The sequence below is a fragment of the Pituophis catenifer genome, unplaced genomic scaffold (assembly GCF_029215685.1).
Source record: "Pituophis catenifer annectens isolate HBS135680 unplaced genomic scaffold, rPitCat1.0.hap2 SCAF_13, whole genome shotgun sequence".
Lineage (NCBI taxonomy): Eukaryota > Metazoa > Chordata > Lepidosauria > Squamata > Colubridae > Pituophis > Pituophis catenifer.
Window position 1 is genome coordinate 1,604,929 of NW_027256893.1, and position 27,756 is coordinate 1,632,684.

General features: G+C 44.3%; 1 protein-coding gene across 1 annotated transcript; it reads left to right on the top strand.

Annotated features, from left to right (window-relative positions):
- The first annotated feature begins 160 nt into the window (after positions 1-160).
- Positions 161-27,407, top strand: CSNK2A2 (casein kinase 2 alpha 2). Its single transcript, XM_070952809.1, has 11 exons — positions 161-308; positions 1,813-1,924; positions 13,829-13,930; positions 14,445-14,495; positions 17,266-17,325; positions 18,906-18,989; positions 20,051-20,161; positions 21,273-21,374; positions 22,386-22,486; positions 24,696-24,844; positions 26,112-27,407. Exons 1-11 carry the CDS (start codon positions 205-207, stop codon positions 26,186-26,188), a joined length of 1,053 nt encoding a protein of 350 aa, XP_070808910.1. The 5' UTR covers positions 161-204; the 3' UTR covers positions 26,189-27,407.
- Positions 27,408-27,756: the final 349 nt, after the last annotated feature.

The window sequence follows — 27,756 nt, forward strand, 5'->3', positions numbered from 1 at the left end:
CGCCGCGGCCAGGCCAGAAGCGCCCTTCCGCCGCCGCCGGCCGCCCCGCTCGGCCCGGCCTGGCGCCGCAGCCCCCGCTCGCCGCTCGCGCCTCGGGGCTGCTGCTGCTGGCGGAGCTGCTGGGCCGCCGGTGGTGCTGCCGCTCCGTCGCCGCCCCCGCCCGCCGCCCCCGCCTGCTCCTCCTCGCCGCCGCCCGGCCCCGCCATGCCCGGCCCGGCCGCGGGGAGCAGGGCCCGCGTGTACGCCGAGGTGAACGGCCTGCGGAGCCGCGAGTACTGGGACTACGAGGCGCACGTCCCCACCTGGGGGTAAGCGGGCCCGCGAGGGAGGGAGGGAGGGAGGGCGGGGCGCGTCGGCAGCCGCCTCGGGCTCTCGGGAGACGGGCGAGCCGAAGGAGCGGCGCGGTCCCGTTGGTGCCGCCGGGGAAGGGGCTGCGCAGCGGCGGAGTCCCGGGCCTGCGCGCTGGGTGGGAAGCCCCACGAGGCAGCCTCCCCAGCCCGCCGCCGCCTCCTCCCTCTTGGGGCTGGTGAGGCGAGTCCGCAGGACGGTGGTGGCGATGGAGGGGCCGGAGGGGAAGGCGAGACGTTTGGACAAAGGCTCCTCGGGATGGGCAGCGATAAATGGCATTCATTCCTCTTGCCATTGGCCTCAATAGTTGTAAGTCGCTGGGCTCCGAATGGACCAACCCGCACTGGGCAAACCCCAGATGTCCAAAAGTGGCTGTACTTTGTTAGGTTCCTGCTAAAGCCCCCCCCCCCCAACCCTTCTTTTGTATGAAGCTCTTGGACGGGATGTGATGGGGGGGCTAGATTGGCGTTTCCCGCAGGCACTTCCCAGATGTTTGGGAAGCTTCAAATCCCATAATTCTTAGCCCAGATGGAAAAGACTCTTTTTTTTTTTTTAATTTGATTTATATGCCGCCCTTCTCCGGAGACTCAGGGCGGCTTACAATGCGTTAAGCAATAGCCTTCATCCTTTTGTATATTTATACAAAGTCAGCTTATTGCCCCCACAAACTGGGTCCTCAATTTACCTACCTTAGAAAGGATGGAAGGCTGAGTCAACCTTGAGCCTGGTGAGATTCGAACTTGCAGTAATTGCAGGCAGCTGAATGTTAATAACCAGCTTAATAACAGGGTGCCTTAGACCACTGTACTACCAAGGCTCTTAGGAGAGAATATGGCTGATAAGAGGAGCCTTCAGACTATCTAGAGTTCTGTGCAGTTTTGAACATCACTTCCATAGTAGGAATGAGAGCTCTTCTACGGTGCTGAGAAATTTCAGCTTTCCTCTCTCTCCAGGCTTCCTGTGGCCCTCTGAAGTTGCCAATGGATTTGTCCCCATCCCATTTCATTGCTGGCCACTCCCTTTTTTTTTCTCCCTTTCATCTTGGGGTTTGTTCTTGCCCTTTTCACAGAGCTGCTGTTTGAACCCCTGTTCCCCATCCACATCAGTTCCCTTTCTTCTCCCCACCAAACAGTAGCAAACAGAAGAGTAAGATGCCTGAGAGGTTGTGGGCTGCCTTCCTCTTCTCTTCAGCTTGTGCAATTTGTTTTATTTATTTAAAAGATTTGAATAGATTACCCATCAAATGCACCAAAACCAGTTTACAAGCAACACTAAAAAAGGTAAAAACCATCATGCTGATGGGTGGGGTGGTTGTAGAATCCTCCTTTCCAGCAGGAGCGGTCAAGTGAGAGCATACAGAAGAGGCATGGCTGTTGCTCACCTGAGGATGTCTTTTTTCTAGTTCCTCACTCTGAGGGAGCAGAGGATCTCTTCTCAGTCATTTCCCTCCCTCACTATTTGCAGTAATCAAGACGATTATCAACTCGTTCGGAAACTCGGCCGGGGGAAATATAGTGAAGTCTTTGAGGCTATAAACATCACTAACAATGAGCGAGTGGTTGTGAAAATTCTTAAGGTGAGTTCTTACTGGATACTTAGCATGGCAATTAGAAATGATACACTGATATCTTATTTTCCTAGTATTCTGATTGATATACAGATTGACATACAGGTTATCCTTGATTTACGACTGGTTGTAGTCATGGCAGCCATAGAACAGGTACTTTTTGACCTGTAAAAGCATTTCTGGGCATCATAAAATGTTGCCCTCCCCCCTTCCCAATTAAAGGACCGTATTTCAGATGCTGGCCACCTGTTTGCATTTACAACTAATTGCCAAGCGCTCTGCAATCATGTCATGATTTGCAATCCTCCCCGCCAGCATCCTCTCACAATGGTTCAAAAGGCCGCTTTCTCCAAATTGTGTAATTTGGGGAAGGAGCCTTCCGAACTATCGCGAGAATAGGGCCCACCTGTAGAATGGAGCATGACAACAGAAAGGTAAGTGGACCCACACCTGTGGGTGGGAAGAAGGTCGGCATGCCAATGGGCTTAGCCATCCAGCGCCTCCCGACTCATGGCAAATTTCCACCTGCAGGTGCTAGGCCTCCCAGAGCCTCCCCCACTGATGCACCCCATACGCTCACCTAACAGCCACAGTGGGAGAGCTCAGATTTCGTTCATCATGTGGGTGCCTCGATTAATGATTACAGTCATGACCAAAATTCCAGGCTCAATTGTCGTAAATCAATGACTACCTTAAGTAAATGAGCTCTCATTTTGAATGCATATTGAAGTGCTGGTTTCTCTGTAAATATAATGGCACTGACATTATAGTAGTTTCAATATTAGTAAAATGCTATTTAATTGGATTATTGTGCTGGATGTAGTAGTTCAGTATATGCCTATAAATATGTCCTTCAATATCCCTGTCCAACTTAATTTTAAAGCAAAATATATCTGAATACATTTCAGCCCACCAGTGGTGAGTAACATCTTCACAATCCTTTCAGCAAAGCATTTTGTAACTACCCAAGCCAATGATTACAGGTCATTGTGGAACACACACACACACACACACACACACACACACCTGTACAAGGTTTGTTACAGACCAAAAGTGTTTTCAAAAGAGACATGAAAGTGGGGAGCCACAATTTTTTTGTTCCCCATACCTGACTTACTAGGGATTCACATTCCCTGCAGTCACCATCTAGATCTTGAATTTTTCAACCGTATTTTCTGCTTTTGTGCTGCACCTGATGCAGGGAAGTAAGGAACCCAAGACCTGAGTTCTCTTTTGTGCTCTTTTGATTGCTCATAATAACAATATTGTTCAATTGGAAGGAGTTGCTTGGTTTTTTCTGGAGGACCTTTTCTGCGATTTGTTCTTAACTGCTCAGACTCGGGCTATTTCAGCCAGACCACCAAAAGAGCAGCTTGCTCTGAATTGCTTCGTGTTCGGCCTTTGGGTTCATCCTATGCAGCCCCTGTCTTTCCACAGGCTTCAATACCTGATGTTGTGAAAAACAGTTCCTTTTTCTTGGTAGCATCCCTCATGCCTCCATGCTGGTAATTGTTCATGTGAATGTGGTAGTTTGTGCTGAATTAATTGGAGTTGCACTGAGTAGCACCAAGAGATGGAGGGCAACACTTGCAGAGATTCAAAAGTAGAAATCGTGTGGTCTCTTTTTCTAGCTTCAGACAAGCAGGTGGGCTTTGGTGGTTGGAGTTTTCCAGTCTTAGATAGCTACCGTACCTGTTGAATTCATTATGAGAAATGTTAGACTATGGCTAGTAGGGAGCGGCAGATGAGTTTTGTCTCCATATCTGACAAAACTGAGATGGGGAAGAGTTGGGCTCAAAAATCTGTTTATTTATTATTCCAATTTATGTAGGTGCTCATCTCATATATATGACCAGAATAGAACAGTTAAAAATGATAAACAATAAAAAGCATATTAAAAATAATCATAAAATAAAATAAAATAATATTCATAGCCGAGGTGATCATATCACTACAACCACTGTGATGGCTCGAGTCTTTTCCTATCGTTCGTTCAATAATTCATTTTTTTCTCTTTTACACACCTGCACGCTACAGAAGGAAAAGCACTACTAGAGCTTCTCTTTCTCTCTGTCCCTCCACCCTCATCACACGGAGTCTCTTCAACAATGCACGTCCTTGCTAACTTGCACGTGCTTCCTCTTGTGGCCTCCTGTTGCGTGTCTTCCATTCTGGAGTTGCAGTCTGGTCACACATCTTTTATCCTGTGGCTAAAATCCTTTTCCTGGACTCCTGTCTCTGATCATTGGCCCTGTGCATTCCCTTAAGAGTCGCAGAGCATTGGACATTGGTTGTGAGCTGCAGCGATGGATGGCCCGGTTTCTCTTTGCGTAGAAAATACTGTAATTGTATTTATTTGATCAGTACAATGGGTGCTATTCATGCCATTTGAAAAAGGACAAATAATTGAAAAATTGGAATCATATATGGAACCAAGCCTGTGTTAAAACTGCAGTGGCCATTTTCACTCTCATCTTCCTATCTTCCCAACAAGATGCAGTTCAGGGATGAGAAAAGCCAGGTCCTGCACTTAGGCAAGAAAAATCAAATGCACGGGTGTAGAATAGGTGGTTCCTGGCTCAACACTAATCGCTGTAAGACAGATCTAAATGTCTTCCTGTAATGGTCCCTAACCTTTCCGGCTCCGCATAAAGGTGGCAGGGGAAGGGGATGATCTTGTGCTTACAACCTATCTCACATATGTGCGAATGGAGCTTCACACATTTGCTCGCTGCTTGCACAGCCCAGTTCCCAATGGGCTGTGGACCGGGGGTTGGGGTCCTAGTGGACAACCACTTAAGTATAATCCAAAAAAGCTGCCAAAAAAGCCAGTGCAGTTGTAGGCTGCATCAACGGAGGGATAGCATCAAGATCACATGACGTGTTAGTACCGCTTTATAATGCTTTGGCAAGACATCTCATGGAATATTGCATCCGATTTTGGTTGCCATAAGAGAAAAAAGATGCTGAGGCCCTAGAAAGAGTGCAGAGAAGAAGAACAAAGATGTTAAGGGATGTGGAGGCTAAACTGTGTTATGAGTGCTTAAGGATCCTAGGTATGACTAGCATAACAGAGAAGGAAGAAGAGAAGAACTAGGGCTAATGTAATAGCTGTCTTCCGGTACTTGAGGGGCTGTCACAGAGAAGAGGAGATCAACTTTTTCTCCAAAACACCTGGGGCCAGGACAAGAAGCAACAAGTGGAAGCTCTTTAAAGAGAGATCCAAGCTAGAAGGAAAGAGAAATGTTCTGCCAGCGAGAACAACTGATCAGTGGAACAGCTTGCCTCCCAGAGTTGTAGGTGCTCCATCGCTGGAGATTTTTGAAGAAAATATTGGACAACCGTTTGTCCGGGATGCAATAAGGAGTCCTGCCTTGGGCAGGGGGCTGGAGAGGCAGACTTCCAAGGTCCCTTCCAGCCTTATGCTTCCCTTCTCTGGACCTCATTGTCTTGACGGGTGGCTGTACTAATCTTACGTGAAATGATTCTCCTACATCACATTTAGCTCAAATTAGTCTGGTAATTCATATCTTGGAGAGTTGTTAGATGCAAATTCTGTGTGCTCACTCCCATGCTGCTAGGATCTGTACTAATAGCGGATTCCTCTTGGATAGGAAGCAACCTATTTGTGTAGGCAGAGGCTTATGGCCAGCATGTTCCTTACGTGGCACAGGTAAACTGGAGAGCAGGTTAATGTTTTGGTCTAAGCCAGAGAGGCGTAGGTTGATTGCTACTTGACCTTGGAGGTCACTTTGGTCCTCCCTCGTAAGGTGACAGTTGGAAGGATAAAGTAAAGCAGAATATAAATATAAGAAATAAAGACGATCCACCTCTACTTTTATTTAAACTGTAAACCAACAACTCTTATCAGCTTGCTGACAAGATTGGTTTGTGTAACTATAACAATACTGTAAGTATTGTGTTACTATAGTAACTGTCAGCTTTGCCTCTGTGCCCTCCAAGTGCAAATCCCACTTGCTCTGTGTAGCTGTTGGAGGCCCACGCCGTCTTTCTGATCCTGATTTCTTTGGGTCTTGCTGTCCAGCTTCCTCTCTCCACCTCCTCCCCTGTTGTCCCTCTCCAAAGCAAGCCTTTCCTATAAGTTGGCTGAAGTTATCTGTTGGCTGTTAGGAGTGTAAAACAAGGCAACTTGTTAGTTAAGACGGTGTGTAGAATGGCCGGGTTATGAGCAAGGAGGGACCCTCCCAAAACCATATTTCAGTCATAAAAGATGCTACTGTCTTTCATTAAGTCTGAAAGAAGACTGGACTCCATTGTTTAAAAAAATTGTTGAGTTTGGACACACTGCTTTGAACATTTTGGGAAAGTACTAGATCAATCAGGTGCTATAAATTTTGAGTTTTCAGAACTTGTCATTTTGCCCCCCCCCTTTTTTTTTTTTTTTTTGGAAAAAGGACAAAATTAAAAAAAAGAGCTAATTTAGTCTAGTGGTGGTGGGGGGACCAGGCTAGAAACCAGGAGATGGTGAGCTCTAGTCCCACTTTAGGCATAAAAGCCAGCTGGGTGATTTTGGGTCAGTCACTCACTCTCAGCCCAATCCATCTCGCAGGGTTGTTGTTGTGGGGACAATAGATGGAGGAAGGAGTATTAGGTTCATTTGATGCTTGTGTTGTTTATAAAAATAATAAAAGGCAGGATAAATATATATGAATATATGTATAACGAGGCCATGCCTGCACTTTTATAGGAATCATGGGAATAATTCACATATATGCATATGGGGCTCTGTCAGCTTTAGAGGTAGTGTTAAGTTTGTATATTAACAAGGAAACTCTTATTTCAAGTTGGAAAGACAGTGGCTGAACCAGATGGGGAACCAACATCGCTTATTTTATCCCAGACAGAGAGAAATGTCCAAACCAGCCCTGAATCTGGCTCTGAGGTCTGCAATTGTCTATAGTACTGTAGGAAAAGGCTTGCCATTTCTCAGCTCATATAGTTAATTATATACCTTGCCCTGGAACAATCTGAAAACTAACCCAGTCTTAAGGAAGACGAATAAACTGCTTTATCGGTGATAAAGGCATAAACATCCCATCAGCAACACACTTGTCAGGCAGGTGTGATGGAAGATCCTGTGAGGATGGCCGTTACTCTCTTGGGCATTCTTATTGTATAGACTGGTCTGGTCTGGCTATGGGAAGATTTATTTTATTTATTTATTTTATTTTTCATATTTGTATACCGCCCTACTCCCGAAGGACTCAGGGCGGTGAACAGCCATAATAAATACAAATACATATAGAAGTTAAAAACTATTAAGAAACAGATTAAGTAATTTAGGCTCAAAGATTAAAAAACATCCAAATTTATCTAAAGAGGTTTAAAACTCAATTTAAAAGACAGTTTAAAAGCCAATTAAAAAGGGAGAGTTAGGCCAGACCAGCTTGTTGGAATAGAAATGTTTTCAGGGCTCGGCGGAAAATGCGTAAGTCTTGGATGTTTCGTAACTCCGGGGGAAGCCCGTTCCAGATGGTAGGTGCCCCCACAGAAAAGGCTCTCCCCCTGGGGGCCGTCAGTCGACATTGTTTGGCCGACGGCACCCTGAGGAGTCCTTCTCTATGGGAGCGAACTGGTCGGTGAGAGGCTATTGGTGGCAGGAGGCGGTCTCGTAAGTACCCTGGTCCTGAGCCATGGAGCGCTCTAAAGATAGTAACCAAAACCTTGAAGCGCACCCGGAAGACCACTGGGAGCCAGTGCAGCTCGCGCAGGAGGGGGGTTACATGAGAGCGCCACATTGCTCCCATTACCACCCGCGCGGCCGCATTCTGGACCAGTTGGAGCCTTCGGGTGCTTCTCAAGGGGAGCCCCATGTAGAGAGCATTACAATAATCCAGGCGTGAGGTGACAAGGGCGTGAGTGACCGTGCGTAACGAGTCCCGATCCAGAAAGGGATGCAACTGGCGAATCGGGCGAACCTGATAAAAAGTCCTCCTGGCTACGGCCGTCATATGCTCTTCAAAAGACAGCCGTGAGTCCAGGAGGATGCCCAAGTTGCGAACCCCATCTGAGGGGGCCAACGACTCGCCCCCAATAGTCAGAGATGGCGCCAACTGACTATATCGGGACGACGGAAACCACAGCCACTCGGTCTTGGATGGGTTGAGTCTGAGTTTGTTCCTCCCCATCCAGATCCGTACGGCCTCCAGGCACCGGGACATCACCTCGAGGGCATCATTGGGGTGGTCTGGGGTGGAGATGTACAGCTGGGTGTCATCAGCGTACTGATGGTACTTCACCCCAAAACCACGGATGATCTCACCCAGCGGCTTCACATAAATGTTGAATAGAAGGGGCGAGAGAACCGATCCTTGTGGCACCCCACATAAAAGGGGCCTCGGGGTCGACCTCTGCCCCCCTGTCAACACAGACTGCGACCGGTCAGAGAGAAAGGAGGAGAACCACTGTAGAACAGTGCCCCCCACCCCCAACCCTTCCAACCGGTGCAGCATGATATCATGATCGATGGTATCAAAAGCCGCTGAGAGGTCTAATAGGACAAGGACTGAGGAGCAACCCCTGTCTTGAGCCCTCCAGAGATCATCAACCAATGCGACCAATGCTGTCTCTGTGCTGTACCCGGGCCTGAATCCCGACTGGAACGGATCTAGATAATTCGATTCATCCAGGTACTGAGGCAGTTGTCGTGCAACCACACTCTCAACAACCTTTGCAACAAAGCGAAGGTTGGAGACAGGACGATAATTTGCTAATACAGCTGGATCCAGGGAGGGCTTCTTGAGGAGGGGCCTCACCACCGCCTCTTTCAAGACGGTGGGAAAGACACCCTCACTCAAAGAAGCATTTATAATCTCCTGGAGCCAGCCTCGTGTCACCTCCCGGGAGGCCAGTACCAACCAGGATGGACACGGGTCCAATAAACATGTGGTCGCCTTTAGTCTGTTCAGTATCCTGTCCACGCTTTCGGGAGTCACAGGATCAAACTCTTCCCAAATAATATTCTCAGGACCTGCCCCTGTCATCTCCTCTGGATCAATCCAGTCAGAGTCTAGCTGTTCACGAATCTGAGCAATTTTGTCATACAGATATTGTACAAAATCCTCAGCTCTACCCTCCAAGGGGTCTTCCCGCGTCTCTTGATGGAGCAGAGAGCGGGTCACCCTAAACAGGGCGGCTGGGCGATTATCTGATGACGCAATAAGAGTAGAAAAGTAGTTACTCTTCTCTACTCTTATCGCCACTAGGTAATTCTTAATATGAGATCTTACCAGTGTTCGGTCGGATTCAGAACGACTAGCCCTCCAACTGCTCTCTAGGCGTCTTTTCCGGCGCTTCATCTCCCTCAGCTCCTCAGTATACCAAGGAGCCAGGTGAGACCGGCGCCGGGTCAGAGGCCGCAAAGGCACGACTCGGTCTAAAGCATCAGCCGCCGCCCTATCCCAGGCGGCCACTAAGTCCTCAGCCGAGTCGTGTGCTAGAACCTCAGGAAATGGCCCAAGCTCCATCTGGAATCTCTCAGGATCCATCAGGCGCCTGGGGCAGAACCACCTGGTCTGTTCTGCCTCCCTGTGGCGGGGTGTGGCGGTTCGAAGGTCCAGGCGAAGGAGGGAGTGATCTGACCATGACAAGGGTTCAATCATTTAATCTAGGGACACTGGGGGAGGATGACAATGTTGTGCTGGAATTCTTGATTTAAGGGAATCTAAAACTGAGTATAGTTGAATGGTATCTTGCAGAGTAAGAAACCAAATTTTAATAAATGTGGCAATAAACTAGGAGTCCATGGCTAGAGAAACTAATGGAAAGGAGCTCAGGATTGATTGATGTACATAAGGCACAATACCCACATGTTGTTCTGACCTAGGCTTCCTGAGTCATTAAAACACACAAGTACTCCCAAAAACCTCTTTTATTGCAACAACTGTGAATTCTGTTCATTCACAGATGAGTCCCAATTAGTTGTAAAGAGTCCTTCGGGAGAAGTCCTTTGGGATAATCACCCACCTTTATCTCCCTTGACACGCTGCTAAAGACCGAATTGGCAAAGCCACACGGAGTCCAGAATCAAACAAAGCTTCAGGCTTTAAGCTGAACAGAATGAACAAAAGTTGCTTCCTGCAAATGCCCACGTGCCTTTGCTCCTCTTTAAGTCAATGGGAGGGACCAATCATCTCCCAGCCCTACTCCCGAGTCGTCCCTTTTGTTTTAACTGTTCTTGCCTTCTGGCAGCTCTGCACATGCATGCACTGGGAACAGGCTCCCCCTGTTCCTCTGCCTCACTGAGGTCCGACTCTGGAGGCTCCAGAGGCAGCACGTAGCTCCCAGATGGCCCTTTCTCTGCCTCCAATGCAGAGCCCTCGTCTGAGCCTTCCCCAGACTCCAGGACTGGCCCATGGTCCTCCCCAGCCTCCTCACTGTCTGACTTTGCTGCCAGCTCCGCAGGCTGCTGGAAGACCACAACACATGTGTAGACTTGGGAACAATGACAGACAGCATCGTTTCTAAAATGGGATCTTAGAATGGAGCAGTCAGCAGCATTCCAAACTATTACTCTTCTTGCTGGGATGCACTGGTGGAATTTTTCTGGATTATTTTTTCCTCACAACACATGGCCAAATTTGGTCCATTTGCAAGCGCAGATTTCTTTTGCCAGTTTCTGTGCCATGTCAAATGTTATCATGTTCTGTTTTCTATGAGCCTCCAGCTGATGGTCGACAGAGAATGGTGTGTTTCTATATAATTTTCCAACCTTCCATTGGATTGGAAAAGATGAAAAGGGCTTCTTCAGCTATCTTCTGAATAAAGAGAACTAAACAAACAGCATCCAGGCTGCTGTTTAAAAGCCACAAAATGTTGATTAGTGATAAAGAGGGGAACTCCCTGTTCCTATTTTGGTTCAATGTTCTCTTTAATAGAACTAAACTTTAAAATGGATAATTTGGCCAAAATGTGCCTATTTACTTTGAGAGAATTTAAATCTCCGCAGCTAGATAAATTACCATATTTTTCGGAATATAAGACGCACTTTTCCCCTCCATAAAAGAGGGTGGAAATGTTGGTGTGTCTTATACACTGAATACAGCCATTTTTGGCCTCCCAAAGCCCCTCCCCAGTCGTCCCATTTTTGTGAAAAATGGGCCCATTTTTTTCAAAAACGGGCATTTTTGCCCTCCCCCAGCCCCCAGGAGCAGTCTGCAGGCCTCCCAAACCCTCTGCACGTCCCATTTTTTGCCAAAACGGGCCCATTTTTGCAAAAAATGGGGCATGCAGAGAGTTTGCGAGGCCTGCAGACTGCTCCTGGGAGCTGGGGGAGGGCAATAACCTTTTTTTTCTTACTTACCTCTTCGAATCTTGGTGCGTCTTATACACTGGTGAGTCTTATAGTCTGAAAAATACGGTACATCCTATGACTGAAGGACCTAGCTGGTAGTCTGGCCAAACATTTGTGTATTTTCTTTGAAAAATCCTAAGGAACAGCAGCTTTTCTCCAGAAAGGGGAAAAACTAGGGGAACTACATACAAGTAATCCTGATAACATTATTTGTGTAGAGCAGACTATTTAGAAGATTTAAACAAACAAGATAGTAATGGATATATCCAGAGCAAATCTTGCAAGGCCAGCTTACTTTCACTTTTGATCTGGTAAATTGAATGTATGATTTCAGTGAGGCATTTGACAAAATATCCCAAATCTTCTGATTAGGAAGCTAGTTAAAGGTAAACTGAGTGGCGTGACAATTTAGAAGGTACTTGAAAATCATGTGTCTCTTCATCAAATGAGAGATACCTGGTGGGATCTTCCAATGTTTATTAATGACTTGGAAAATTGAAAAGAATATTTATCAGATCTGTAGATGACACCATCTTGGGTGAGATACCTGCCATCTTAGAGCATCAAAATGTAATTCAGAACTTGTCAGCCCACCAGATAGGCCAGACTAGTAATCAACTCCGTAGGAAGCTTAAAACTGCTTTTATTAAGAATGTCTATAATAAGAGAATCTCACAAGCCCTCCTCTTCATTTGGCAATAGTATTTCTAGTATTAACTTCTTGGAGTAGAAGTTAATTGCAACCCGAGTATAAGCCACAAAATAGAGAAATGCAGTTTTACATTGATTGCATCACAACAAATGTATAATTTCCAAAACATCGAGTATGGAACCTAATTCTCAGCATCAAATTTTTAAAAAGGATTCAGATAACTGAAAGCAGTTCAGGGAAGAGCAACAGGGATGATTAATATCTGCAAGGGAAAATGGTGGAATATGAGAAGGGTTGGGAATCTCTTCTAACTATCTCATCCTGTGACCTGAGTCCCATTAATAGCTAAAGAGATTCTGGGTAAACAGACTTCGAATTGTCTTCTCTTTTTTGGGTCTTTGAATCTAAAGCCCTGCATAGCTCTACTAATTTCCATGACAACGAAGGTCAGAATAGTGAACGGAGTATTTTTCACAGTTACAGCTGTAAAAAAATCTGAAAGAGCAGGAGAAATGCTTAGAGATGATGGCTTTTGAGAGAGTTACTAACTAGATTACAAAGTGCAAGGAGAATTAATCAGTTTTTTGCATTAAAGAAAGCCTTACCTTTGCTTCCTGGCGATGACCAGGAAGCAAAAACTCAGCATATTTGGGGCAAGTGCTATGAGGGATGATGAATGAGTAAAACTATTCTTGGCAGAGCTGAGGGAAATAGAAGGAGGAGAGCAGAGTGAGAAAAGTGGGTGGATGGGATGGATGCAAGAGTCTGAATGGAGCCTGACTCAGGGACCCCTAAATTATCAAATATGGAAAAGCTGTATTGTTAGCTCATGAGATGCTAAACAATAATTTTTAACAATGGTTTGCTAAATGGCCTAAAGTGGCTTGTTCACAGATAGCATTCTAAAATTTTTAACAATTCTAAGCTACCACAACAGGGGTTTGTACATTACTCTGAAGTAAAAATGAAAGGCCAATTTATTGTTGTAACGTGTTAACTTTATCCTTGAAATGTGGTCATATCTCCAAGTTGTAAGACAACCAGGGTTTTATGATGGAAGCAAGAGGTAAGTCCCTTTGCCTTGTTGAGCTTTCATCCCTCTTCTCATGACATCCTTGGACAGGTAAAAATGCACTCAAGTCAAGCTCAACTTTAGGTGGACAGAACTACAGAACTAATCCTCTACTTTAAATCTGCCCATTTATGGTCATAAGTCGTGATGGTCATAAAGCAGGTCACCCCACAACTGTACCTGTTTTTAATATCATTTTTACTTAAGTTGTTTCTAAACAAACCCATTGTTTGCTGTGGGCCAGTTTTGGCAAAAACATGAATTGTCACGTGACTATGGGACACTGCAAACAGCCAAATGCAATCACATGACCGTGGGGGTGGGGGCATTATAACCAGTTGTAAGTTGTGTCATAATAGGTCATTTTATCTGTGTCTTCAGTTTTCTTTGCCACTGTATCAAACTGATTTGCCGTTCTCTTTGTCTGCATGTTCACATTTCTCAGTTTAGCTTTATGGCTTATATGGCTGCTCATTTCACAAGAGTGACTGGGTGACAAAATAAAGATTAAAACAGCAACTACAACTGTATCTGTTCAAATACCTCCATAACACCTCCTTAAATGAAATACACATTTGGCTTGGTCTTCAGAGATGTCTTTGAGCCCAGGAAAAAATGTTCCTCCTTTAAGGCCCAGCCGAGAGCTTCAGACAGTCTGTGCCGGATCCAAGGCACAATTGGCCATTTCTGGTCTGAATGATGCAGAGCTCTCATTCTCCTGCATTTATTTCCTAGTTCAAGAGTAACATATTTGCCACTAATGTGTGGTAACAATTTCCTCCTGATGTTGCCAATGTTGCATCAGCCCAGCTGAATTACTGGCTGCAAAGCAATGCTGAAATAAATCTCATGTCTAATCACTCTTTTGTATTTAAGCCAGTGAAGAAAAAGAAAATAAAACGTGAAGTCAAGATTCTGGAGAATCTGCGTGGTGGAACCAACATTATTAAACTGATTGATACAGTCAAAGATCCAGTGGTAGGTATCAAGATAAATGAAAGGTACTGGGATTCTTTGCTTCACCTACAGAACGGAATTACATTCTGATTTGTATATGTTTTATTTGTGTCTGTACACACACACACACAGACGCATGCATGTGCGCCCACACATCTGTTGGAAAAGCTGAATGGCCAGGCTGGGGTCAGATTATCCTGGAGAAGGTCTGACTGACTGACTAAGAATCAGCTGATCTAGCTGGCTTGATGGTGCATCCTCCATCTCACCGCATAGGGAATATTTGGATTCAGATTTCTAATTGGTTTCTGAAAGGTTTAATATTCTTTCAGATAAAACTCCCCTTCAGTCCTCGAGGTAGGTCAGGAAACAGGAGGAAACCAGCGAGTGTGAGATAATTCAATGCTGCTTGCTATATCTTTAATGAGAAACCAATTCGGCTGTTTAATTTGAGCCAATTGAAAAAAAAAATTGAAATAATTAGGAAAATGGACTAGAACAGAGTGTAATTAAATTGAACTGTTTTCTCTTTCAGTCAAAGACTCCAGCTCTGGTGTTTGAATACATCAATAATACAGACTTCAAGGTGAGTCAGAAATGCTTGGGAGATGGAATGTGGAGTTGCTCTTCTGGCAGAACAAACTCTGGAGCTTTTAAGGCAATTTGCAAGAAGCTGACCTGCCAACAGGAAACTGGCTGTTGTGGCACAATTCAAAGAAAGCTACTCAGAGCCAGTTTGTTGCCTTGCTTGGAAAATCCATCTCAGGATAGCATCAGTGGCCCTGCAGGGGGTCATTCCACACTCATCTCTGTGCAGTAATACTTCAATTATAGTTGCCCTCTTCATTTGGGAACTGGGCTAAATTTTGAAATAAACAGTAGTCCTGGTGGATTTAATTCAGTTTTTTTGAAAAATTAAGACCAGGCTGTAGAATGGTTTAGAATCTGGGACACATTTGTTGAACATAACATTGCAAAAAATTATAATAATTTTCTTTAGAGAGAAAGCCAAAAAGAATTAGCTGCGTGTTTACGCTGCTGACACTGTAATAAATCTTCAAGGTGGGAATGAGCTCACAGAGACAGCAGCAGCTGTTTAATAACAACAGAGAATTATGAATAAAATTGCACACCTAAAGGAAATTTGGAAGAAGAGCAGCAGATCTGGAATGAAGAAAATTAGGAAACACTGTACTGTATATTTTTTTTAGAAGAACATTGGTTGCATTAGAACAAGGGAGTCAAACTCAATTTCATTGAGAGCCGCATCAGGGTTGTATTTGACCTCAGGGTGGGGGTGGCCAGGGTAGGCGTGGCCAGCTCCCTGTCACTCCTGTCGGCGCCTGTGGTGGCCTGCTATGCTTCTGGCAGAAAAAAATGGGCTCCCGAGCTCTGTTTTCAGCTGCCACGGTCTCCTGCAACCCTCTGCCAGTGAAAACGGAGCTCGGGAGTCCTCTTTCTCTGCCAGAAGCACCGCAGGTCCGTCCTTCACTGTTTCCAGGATGGCCCTGCAGGCCAGATCCAGCCCCCGGGCCTTGAGTTTAACACCCCTGCATTAGAAACTATATACATTGTAGGAATATTATAGAGAGAAGGAGCCCAAGTATCAGTGAAATAATCAGTGGATATAAAATCTAATGGAAATACCAGCGAATGTGCCTTCAAATAGAAGGCATGGAGTCTAATAAATTAGAAAACTGGAATAGAACAGATACTCCACAGGATTATTGAAATTAAAATCCAGTAAACCAGAGTAGTACGAAGGATATTCCGCTTCCCTTGAGTTTCCAGGGGTCATCTGTGTTAGTGAGAGAAATGGGCTGGCCCGGTGGTCATGATGGGTTCCTTCTACTGCAATTAATGCTATTTGGGCAAATACCCAATGCCCAGATCTCAGGGGAAGAGGGGCTTCTCCACATTCACAGCCTGCCTCTTGAGGTTGTGGGTAGCAAGTATTGGGGAAATGAATCCTGCTTTGGTATCAGGTTCAGCTCAGTAGCCCTGGTCATACAAAAGAAGTTGTCTGCCAGTGTAGCTAATTAATTAACAAAAGAAATTAATTTCTGATGAATGTTATTCAATCCAGGTATATATAAATATGATATATTCTGGCAGAACAAGCTGAAGTTGTTAGTAATTTGAACTGGTAAGAAAGCAAGAAGTCCAATGCATTAAAACAACCCAATTTTGTTTTAAATAAAGGAAGCCAGCCAGTTAGGTCAGCTGTTGAAAAATAAATATATGAAGAAGTTGCTGAAGGATTTGTATCTGATCTAATTGATTATACTGATTGATGCCTAAACCCATTTTCTCCCTAAGGAAGGATCTGGGAAATCATGTCCGAGAGAGGCAATGAAGTGAGATTCTAAATAATTGGATGATACCTAGGGTCTTCCCAGAGCTCAAGTATGACACAATTGGCCATGCAATAAAATTGCTAGCATGTGTGCCACTTCCCCAGCTGGCGTTTGAAATGTAGCCACAGAATGTAGCATTTCCAAATTTTAGATTTTCTATGGACGAGTGTCAAGGTGGAGGTGATCAGGGTAGATTCTGTATTCATAAATCTGGCAGGATTTGGATGTGAGAGCAATGCCTTTTATGGGTTGTAACTTTTAATTGTGTAACATCCTGACTAATTTGTGAGGGGGCTGCTACGTGAATTACATAAGTAGAGAATATAAATCATTTTAAGAATGGAGGGAAATTAAGATCTTTAGTTATCCTTTCTACAAGCGGTGCCATTTAACTTCTTTGTCAGTAATTTAGGTGAGGGTTGGAGGGAGGACAGGGGCAACATTGCTGTCACTACAGTGGAGATTAGATTAAGGTGTTACTTCTATTCTCCCCTGCAGATAGAAGTATTTCCCTTACAGGGTCACCATAAACATTGGTGAGCAGGTTGTGGTGCCTTAAGTAGCAATTTAGAACAGAGTTCTAGGGATATTGCAGGGTTCTGACTGCCTTGTATTAATGTTGTTGTTCATCAATGGTCAGGTTAGCATGCAGAGAATTCCCTACCCCAATGCCATGTTAGAGTGCCAGCTTGTTTTTACCTAACCACTTGGCAATCTTCCCAGCATGAGTTCTTCACTTTAAACACCCCGCCTATCTCCATGGGAGCTTCATCAGATGGCAAATGGTGGGTAGAGAAAACAAGTGTTAGGATCCTGCCCCGTACCTTGGCTTTCCAGGGTCATTTGAGGCTTTGTCAGTCTCCTCTTAGGGCTCTTGCAGTCCATATAGACTTCTTGCTGAGTGCAGAAGAGCAGCTGCAGCCACCCAGTCGGAGGACCTAAGACGTAAAAGGTCATGGAGCCACAAACCTGATTTATCTTTTCCTGTGTTTCTTTTAGCAACTGTACCAAATTCTAACGGATTTTGATATTCGGTTTTATATGTATGAATTGCTCAAGGTGAGTGTTCATGATTTTAATTATTAGAAATTTTAAACTGTCTAGTAGCTGAAGTTCTTTGAGTGGTTTAAATGAGTGAGCAGAGACATTCATGGTACCTAAATTTACGTTTTCTCAGATGGGGAGCTGTGTAATGATGCCAAATCATTTTTTAAAATTTTCTCCAAAAAATAAAGAGAAAAGAAATTGGAAAGTTTGCAATCAGGCTTGAGAAAGACACCGATGACTTTGGTTGAGATCCAAAACATTGCAGGATCAGAATTGAACACATGTGGGGCTAAAGCCTTTGGTTGGTTCATATATCACTCTAATTTATCTTTAGTCTATTGAGTAAACGCCAACTGACCTAGTTTACATAATACTCCAAGCTTTAAAGAATAATTCACAATTAACTTAAATTCACAATTAACTGTTATCTTTAAAGAATAATTCACAATTAATTACTCTATGCTTTAAATAATAATTCACAATTCAATTTATGGAACCAAGGTATAAGTTTCTGTCTATGGAGGGATGCACAAAATTAACGGACTTGGGTACAGCTCTCCAGAAGGGCCATGCTTTGAATTCCCAATAGTTTAATGTATTTTAGACTTCATGCTTCTGGACATGCTTCTTCATGCTTTGTTCCCAGGTCAGTTAATTTTGCATAGGATGGAACCATGGCACAGCCAGTACAGCCCCCCCCCGTACATTTTGATTTTCTTCTCTGTCCCACTCCGTCCCAAATAACTGCCATGCAGGAGATGGGGAATGGGGGTCTTTCTTCTGCCTGCTCTTGCCCGTTATTTGCTTCCACTTAAGTTTCTGGAAGGTAGAGCAGACTCTAAAGAACGTGTGGGCACAGAAGGCATAACATGGGGGTTAGTAATATAGAAGTAAAATCAAAGACCCTTGTTGGCACCCCAGTAGCATTTCTGCTTGAAGCGTTTGTTTTGAGAACAGGTTGTTCCTGCCCTGTTAAGGAGGTTCCCCAGAGGAAGGGCTGGGCACAGATCTTGAGATACTGGGTGTCTGTTGTGCCCAGGCTGGGTTTACTCAGGCTAAAATCTGGGCAACATTGGCCCACACTTACTCTTTCAGGAGCCAGAAGATGATTATTTCTTGAAAATGTTGATACTTGGAACTAAGTGTCTAACCAGATACCATGCAAAAGAAAGGGATAGGGAAAGAAGGGGAAAAGATGAGCCCATCTGGCAGAGAGCAGCATCAAGCCATTGGGTGCTGATCCAGACTGGGAAAGGCAGGCTTGCTCTGGGGAGTTGCAGGGGTCCTGGTGAGCTGGTGAAAGGGCTCTCCCATCCGCCCCCCTTGCTTCTGCAGCCATCTCAAATGGCCTTGGGAGGGGGCTTCCCAGTCTTGAACCAGCTGCTGATTCCTTTGTGAGTGGGGCTGGTGCCTGGTTGTGCCTTCCAGGTTAACCATTGTGCTTCCAAGTTTTTTTTAAAAAATATTTTTGACTTTTTTTTTTTGCATTTGGTTTTTGTAATATTTTGTTTTAGTATTGTTGTTCATGGCACAAAGCCATTTGGAGTTGGACAGCATTACAAGCATAATTTCTAAGCAAATATTTTTTTCAGGCCTTGGATTACTGTCACAGCATGGGGATCATGCATAGAGATGTCAAGCCCCACAATGTCATGATAGACCATCAACAAAAAAAGGTAACGCTTCTGAAAGGCATCGGAGGGGCCCCATCACCCTCCATGCATCAGAGCTGGGTGGCACAAATATCTTAAAGAATAGAATCTTTAGTGATTAAGTTATTTAACCATGTCAATTATATAAAACTAATAAAAGTATATCAATGATAGAAAACAGTAGGATATGTTTTCAGAGTAAGTCATCACCCCTATAGTTAACCTCAATCTGATCTAAATATTTTGTCCTCTTCAAAATGTCCTTCCCTGCAAAAAGTAAAACCGTTTCTCTTGAATGCTCCAATATTTTTGAGTTTTTCAATAAGAATCAGAATCAGAATAGAGCTGGAAGAGATCTTGGAGGTCTTCTAGTTCAAGCCCCTTCTCAAGCAGGACACCCTATACCATTCCAGACAAGTGACTCTCCAGTGTCTTAAAAACCTCCAGTGATAAAGCGCCCACAATGTCTGAAGGCCAGCTGTTCCACTGGTTAATTGTCCTCATTGTTAGGAAGTTTCTCCTCAATTCCAGGTTGCTTCTCTCCTTGATTAGTTCCTTTTCTCTTTGGGACCCAGCCATCCCTGTGCTTCCCCAGCAGGTCTCCTGGACCTACTTGGCACCTTCCATTTCCTTTCCGGTTCTTCGTCTCCTTTCCTTTTGACATCCTCTAGTCTAACGCTGAATCAGGCCAGGAAAATGGGCTTCCTCCCCCTTTGTGCCATGTGAATGTTGGATGCAGCTGGTTTTGAATCCTTAGGAGGAGAAACTTGAGAATAAGGTGGGAAACCCAGCTTGTGCTTGGAGGCAGACCTGGTGCCTGTTGCAGAAGCTTCCCTCTTGCAGTTGACTTTGTGGGTAGAAGCTGATGGGAGCCTTCTGGCTTAGATGTCCCCAACAGGCATCTGGTCGGTTTTCTAACAGTGAACTTTCTTTAGGTGAGTCTGGTGAGTCATCCAGCAATTCTCAATCAGACTGGTAGTACAGGACTAAATTTATCAGGCCGAACAGAAGGGCAGAATGGAGCTGTTGGGCAGTCTTCATTTGCCAGAGTGTATTCAGTAGCTGACCGTGTTGTCTGTTCACAGTTGCGGCTGATAGACTGGGGCTTGGCAGAATTCTACCATCCAGCTCAGGAATACAACGTCCGGGTAGCTTCGAGGTACTTCAAAGGGCCAGAGCTTCTTGTGGACTACCAAGTAAGATTTGCCCTCCATTGTGGGTCTTGCTCTGAGAAACTGATGTGTGCCAATGCTGCTTTCCACTCCTCCCCACAGAAAAAAGGGTTAGCAGGGTTTGCCACAAATATATAAAGAAATGAAATTTTAAAACAGATTAAAAATATGGGATAAAACCTCATGAGATCTGGCAGAAGACACAATGCAGCTTAGTGTGCATTTTGTAGCTGCCGCTTTCCCCTCCTCCCCCAACTAGTGTAGTTTATGATACCAGGAGCTTAAGTTGTGTGCTGGCAAAATATATTTTAGGAACATTTGGGAAACCATTGAGTATCCTGTAGTTGTGCTACAGATGTGATAGCCCCAGCCCAAACTGCCTTGCTGTGTCCCTTAGGCTGGGATGTTAAGCTGGCAGGCTTTTCCAGCCTGCCAGAAAGGGAAAGACCAGCTCTCTTTCCAAATCAGTTACTGGTATCATCAAGAGGGATGTTTTTGGTAACACATCCGAACCATTGAAAGCCACCTGGCCCCAGACTCCTCTAGGTGTGCAGGAAATACCTGGTTGCCAAAGGAGGTCTTGACAACACTGGGTGGGAGGAAAGCAAAACAAAACAAGGGCCTTAAAGACACGAGAACGGGTTCCCTTTGGCCGAGAGTTCCTGTTCACTGGAGTGCCCGCTCCTCTTTGGCCCGTTAGGTGGTCATTCTGGATGCACTTCCTGAAGTTCAGGAGCTTTGCACGGGGAGCATCATCCCTTGGGTAGATTTGGGTAGAAGCACAGACAAAGGAAAAGGGAATCAGGAGGTAATAATATTAGCACAAAAGAGGCAACTGGACCCGACTGCCTGGGGCCAAACCTGAGTATGTGCCGTGTGTTCCTGATCTGCGTTGAGCACCTCTTGGAAACTGGTGGTGGCCATCCATTCCGATAACACACAGCCTGGAGGGAGAAGCAGAGAGCCTTGGCTGGAATTCATTTTTGAAACCGCTGCCTTCCCTGGTGCTGGACAGAACTCTTACATAAAAGGTGACAATAGCATGTTTTAAAATTTAGCAGAAAGTGAAGAAGGCAGAGTGGACATTAGGGTGCATTTTCATAGTTTTCTTTCTGCTGTTTCCTCTCCTTCCCAGATGTATGACTATAGTTTAGACATGTGGAGCTTAGGCTGTATGCTGGCCAGCATGATCTTCCGGAAAGAGCCCTTTTTTCACGGTCAGGACAACTATGACCAGGTGAGAAACAGTGGGGCAAGGGTGACTGGGGTCTCCAGCATCTGCCGTTTGCTGCGCTTTTTAGTGGAGATCAAAACCGAAGAATCTCTGAATCAGGCAAGGCTCTTGGGATGCAGAGTGACCGCCAGCCTTTGGCAGAACCAATGGTGTCTCTCTTGGGGATGCTACAGATGGCACTCAGAAGTTGTAACTGAGGCCAACCAGAAATAAGAAACCAACCAACATTCATTATGTAATAAGACTTTCAAAGTGATATCAAATTAATAACAACACACAACCACTTATAATTAGACAGAATCCATGTTCATTCTGAAATACTTTGTATATTATAAAGAACATTATCTTTCCAAAACAAAGATCACTGATCTGCTGTGAAGTATTTTAAGGTGGGTAGTTGAGTTTGATACTTGTTTTGGTTCCTTTTAAAGACAAATTCCACAAATTTAGCTTATTGTATTTTAAACCACAATTCCATGCTAGAATTTATTTTGGAATTCTCTGGTGCTGCATTCAGATATTCTGTGCCCGAATATCTTTTAACTGTCATTGTTCTGCTCCTGACAAAGTAACAGTCAAGAAGACTCAGACTGGGCCATTCCTTGGCTTTCAGGAGCCAGGCTTCTGCTCACAGGTTTTGACAAGCCTTGTTTGAGTAAGCTTGTGACTCTTAGAAGGGATGACATATCTGAGAATACTCTTGGTCTATCAAGAACCACTTTGGAGTAGCTTCTTTTTAATGGAGGTGGTGAGGCTTGAACCTGGGAGCATATTTCTCCATCGACCATACTCTGGCTGAAGTCCTTCCATAGTCCTTCTCTATGGGTGAGAATAACTTCCAGAACTATCAAGGTTACTGGACAAAGGAAAAACCCTGCATGCAAAACTTGTATAGTTTCAAGTTGTTGGCTCAGGAAAGCAGGTCATTAACCCTTCCGGATTCTCCCTGCGGAAGAGTGGAGCAGGGTCTTATTATTTGTTTTTCTGGTGCTATACATCTATTCTCTGTTGCAGTTGGTTCGCATCGCAAAAGTTCTGGGTACAGATGAATTATATGGTTATCTGAAGAAGTACCATATAGAACTGGACCCCCACTTCAATGATATCTTGGGACAGTAAGTTTATTGTGGCATATTTTTCTCTTGCGTTACCCAGACTGGGACCCTTAGTTTGAAGGATGACACCAAGTGAGGTGGACTTTCCTGGCAGGCAGACCTTTGGGCCTCTCTCTGAGTAGGTGCAGCCTTTCCTTCTTGTGAGAGGGCTTCCAAATACCGTATGGCCAATTCTATAGTCTGTGGATTTCCAGTGCTCAGAGTCTTTACAAGTTCTTTTTCCTCTTCCGGTTTCACGAGGTTTCAATTTCATGGCAACCTGTGATTACCTTGACTACATTGCTTACTTTGGAATGCCAGTAAATGCCTCGAGGTATTTGTTGAGGTCTATAGATTGTTGATAGAATCCCCCAGAATTTGGCTCTGCAATTTTTATGGGAATTAGGGTTCCAGATTTCAACATTTCTGGATGTATTGATAATATGAAACTAATATGAGTGTACGGTGCTTATTTTTTTTCCCTTTCTATTCATTTGTGTCCAATTCTCAGAAACTGCCTGGATAAACCCCTGCAATTTTTTTAGCAAGATTTTCAGAAGTGGTTTGTCATTGCCTCCTTCCTAGGGCTGAGAGAGAGGGACTGGCTCAGGGGTGGGTTTCAAAACTTATTGCTACCAGTTCACTCATGGGCGCGGGCACACGACACTTCTGTGCATGTGCAGAATTGTCTGGGCGGGTGGGCGGAGCTTCCACCACCGCTGCTACCGGTTTGCCTGATCCAGGGCGAACTAGTAGCAACCGACCACTGGACTGGCCCAGAGTCACCAGCTGACTTTGTGACCAAGGCAGGACTAGAACTCATGCGTTTCCTGATTCCGAGCCTCATGACTTAACTACTATACCTAACTGGCTCTCATAATGTTGATAAATAAGTTTTAATTTCTTGGATAAAATCAGAAATAGAGTTGTCCCAAAGGTGTTTTTTCAAGAGTCAACTGGACTTTCTTGTTTTTCTTTGACATTTTGCTTCTCATCTAAGAAGCTTCTTCAGCTCTGACTGGATGGTGGGGAATGGAAGGGTTTATATTCCTTGCAGACAGCTGGTCATTTGCATTCTATTAGAGAGCCATTGAGGCCATTTGGAGATCTGTGTCCTCAGGAGTCACCCTGAGAATCTCCATAGACGATCAGAAATAGAGTTCTGCACTGAGTGAGGGGCTAGACTCAGTGTCCCTAATGACCCCTCTTCAACTCTGATTATGCACCATGCTGAATTGTTTCCCCTTGGCTTTTTTTAGCTCTGATGTCCATAGTTAATTTTGGGTTATGTGTAAAACAGGAACTCTGATCTGCCTAATATGTTAGAATCATGGTGTAAATCATTACGTTACACTACCCAAATCACAGAGAGAGCATCCAGATTGAGTGAATGTGTGTGGCTTTGTCTCTCAGGGTTCTTAGCACTCTTTACCTGTAGAAGGCAGGAACCAGAATGCTTCTTATAGTGTCAGAGAGACCCAGCAAGCAAGCATTACGTTCAGTATTTCGAATTCTCACAGAAACCTAAAATTAATGAAAACTTTTACCTCAGATATTGCAATTGCAATTCAGGTTTCAATTCATTTTTTGAATTGGAATTTGAAGGGAGACCCAGAGTCTATCCTGTAACCCACGTTTACTCTAGCTTTCCAAGGTAGGTTAAAGGTTAAAGGTAGCCCAGAAATGCACTGTTTTGTTGTCATATTCCTTTGATGTAGATCAGTTTTGGACTTCTACTAACAAAGTTATTAGAAGGCCTTTTAGCTTTCATCAGACATGTTAGGATATGATGTGGCTAGTTTTACCTTTTTTAAAATTGGTGTTGTGGTTTTAATGTATTGTATTGTGGGTTTTCCCCTTAGGAATACCATGTTTGATTTTCACAGTATACAATATATATTGTATATTGTGGAAGATAGTTCATATTTAACAGATATTTTATGTTTGAGAATTGGGCTTAATGTACCTTCCAGAATACATATTAGGTTTGTTAGCTAGTTAAAATGTAGGTTTAAATGAATACCACAAAAATAAGAAACAGCTAAATTATTTCTGTGATTCTGTTGGTAAAAACTAACCGCCAAGGAAATTTGATCTTGCGGTAATGAAAAAAGGAAAAGATGCTTTTGCAAAAGAACCCAACTTGCCAACTGCATTGCTGAGCATCTACGTTCCTGCACCTGCCTCCTCTTCGTTTCCCTCAGCCCCGGCTTCTCCCCTCTGTTTTCAGGCACTCGCGGAAACGCTGGGAGAATTTCATCCATAGTGAAAACAGACACCTGGTCAGCCCAGAAGTCTTGGACCTTCTGGACAAACTCCTGCGATATGACCATCAGCAGAGATTGACGGCCAAAGAAGCCATGGAACACCCCTATTTCTGTAAGTATTGGGGGGAGATATGGAAATGCAGGTGCCTATTCAGCATTTCTTTATCAGAAGAAACTCCATTTCTTTATCTTTGGAAACTCCAATTGCTTTGCTATGTGGGAATATTTTCAGAAAACTTTCCACATCCATATTTTGCAAAACCATTTTATCTTGGTCATTGATTACTAAAGTGCCACCAGAGGCTGTTGCAGCAGAGATGGGGCTGCTGTCTTAGAAATAATTATCCAAAGGATGTGGGTAAATTTAGAAAGTAAATTTAGGAAGACATTTTTTAGAATTTAGGATGCAGTCCCAATCTTTGAAAATACAAGATGTTCTAACAGGGCTAAAAATTTGATTTAATTATGTTTATTTAAATGTATTCGATTTTTGGAATATCTGTTCTCATAACGAAAGTTTTTAGGATTCAGATTTTTCCTGCTACATGCATTACAGTACAAATCAAGAATAGTTGCTAAACCCCTTGTTCCCAAGCATCTACAGATTTAAAAGGCAGTGATAGCCACTGAGATAAATCTTTCCAGAAATGGCATTTTGGATCTCCTCATTCAGCATCAGGAGAAAGCAGAAAGGCCCAGGCACCAGTAGAAAATAGGCCTGGGAGCCTGTTTGGACTGAGGAGTTCAGCTTCCGTTGGAAGCTCCCTTGCTGAATTGCTTGGGCTTGTTTGGTATATAGACGCTTACTGGATCACATCAACAATTCTTCCCCACTAATGGCTAGCTGAAAATGCAGAGGTAGCAAGCAGGAGGAGAATGGGGAATGCAGAAGACCACAAGAGCATTGTGAAATTATAGTGCCAAGGCTTTGTTTTCAGTCCATCTGCTAAGCACTGAAAGTTACAGAGTGAACAGTTTTATGTGCCCGTAGGCATTGAATAATATGTTAGTACAGCTTCATTTATTTCATTTGAAGGCATTAAAGCAGCTTAAAGCAATTCTTAAAAGCTCAAAAAGTTTTAGGGATATGCCTAGGTTTCATCACAGATGGTCTTAGTGTCTCATTATATACTGTACTTCTAAATATGAGTTACCTAAAAGAAGTCAAAGATGAATTATTGCTGAAGAGCATCATTTTCCCAGAAAATTGTCAGGTATAGCAGGTCTCCTGGCAAGAGTGTGGAGAGGAAATGTTTGCATTGGATAAGTCCTCCTCCAGGAACTCCAGGCTGGGAATACCTGCTACCCCAAAGCAGAGCCAGATGCATTATGACGGGTTCTTTGGGTTCCAGCAACTCTCCTCTCTTCTATCTCCACAGACCCAGTTGTGAAGGAGCAATCCCAGCCTGGCTCTGACAGCCCTGTGCTCTCCAGTAGCCTCACAGCCACACGATGAAGTTTGGGTAACAACGGGTAATTCCAGAGGTTTACAAATACAAACACACCCTTCTGCCACCTAAGGAAGGGATGAACCCAGCCCCTCTCTGCCCAGCAGAAGCCTCATCTTGAAGAGAGCTAAGGCTTAGCCGCCCTCTCTCTTCAGCACTTGTGGCTATCCCAACTTCCTTTGTGTGTTACCAAAGTCCTGATCCCAATGGCTGTGTAAGATTTACATGGATCCGAGGGTGTCCAAAGGTCTGCATGACTGACTCGAGGATGATTCTGCAGTTTCCTAATCTGCCTTTCCTAACCTCCTGTTGGGCCACCTTCGTTTTCCCCCTCCCATGTGCACTGGGATGTAGCCTGTCTGCATAGAAACAGACCCTTCTGGGGTCATCAGCAAGTGCGGACCTGTGCATGGGGAGGCCCCCCTCCCCCCTCCTGTGGTTTGGGCCCTTCACCCCCCACAAATCAGAAGTCTTGGTAACGAATTGAGTCAGTCAAGTTAATCTGCATCAAGACCCATTCAAAACAGGCAGCCGTTGAGGGAACCCAGTTACTTTTTTCCCTTGTAGGGAACTGCCAGCCTGAGCTTGAAGAAAAGTTGTTCTTTGAGACGGAACAAGAGCTTTTTTCTAGTGAGGCATGTTCTTATTGCTAAAAAAAAGCCAACGGGGCCCATTCCCATCAATGTCAAATTTAGCATTGCTTTGATTACAGCAGGTTTGAATATGTGAAGAAGCAAAGAGGGAGGGGTTTCTGCAAAGAAAGCAGTCAGATTCTGGAAGCAGAAACTGGGGGTTGCCCAGAGTTGGTCTGCAACAAACCTGCCCCGTCGCATTTGCACATGTCCAGCCCTGCCTTGGAGCCCTTGGGGTGCAGTCCTCTCCCTGGGGGGGGGGCATGGGTGAAATGCTCCTTTTGGTTTCTTCCCCCTCCCCCCCCCATTGGGTCTCTTTTGAGCCCTTTAGTTCAACCCCACCTTTGGGGAGATTATATTGTGTGATTCTGGTGACTTCGTAAACCTAAATTCACACATTTTTGTCACCATGCTTAAATACAGAATTTTTTTCTTTATTACATTGTCAGATATTTAATTTTAAATGATGCAGTTAGACTGTTTCTATTTGAAGCATCTGTTTACATTCCATATCCCAGTAATGATATGTTGGCATTGACATCAGGTCAGATCCATTTGTACGATTCACTGGAACCAATAAATCTCTATGTACAAACTTGTGTTTTCCTTCCTCTCGTCTCCGAGGCTTCTCTGGAGGGAAAGACTGGTTCAGGCCTGAGGTTTTGCATAGGGAGTTAAGAGGAACGTCTTATTGTTGACCTCCATTTAAAAGCTAAAGCATTTAGCTGAGTTTGGCAGACCAATTCAGTAGCTGCTTTCCTGCACTCTGTGGACTCCCAGCTACGTGGAGTTTCTAGTGGGTGTAAGAAGAAAAAGTGTTCCTCCGGCTCTCAAAGTAGTCTGAGCTGTTTCTCTCTTGCCTTTGTGGTTTGCAAGTTTTTCTTTAAAAAAAACCATGATTTACATTTATAAATTCCTGATGTTATAAATACATTTATAAGTTT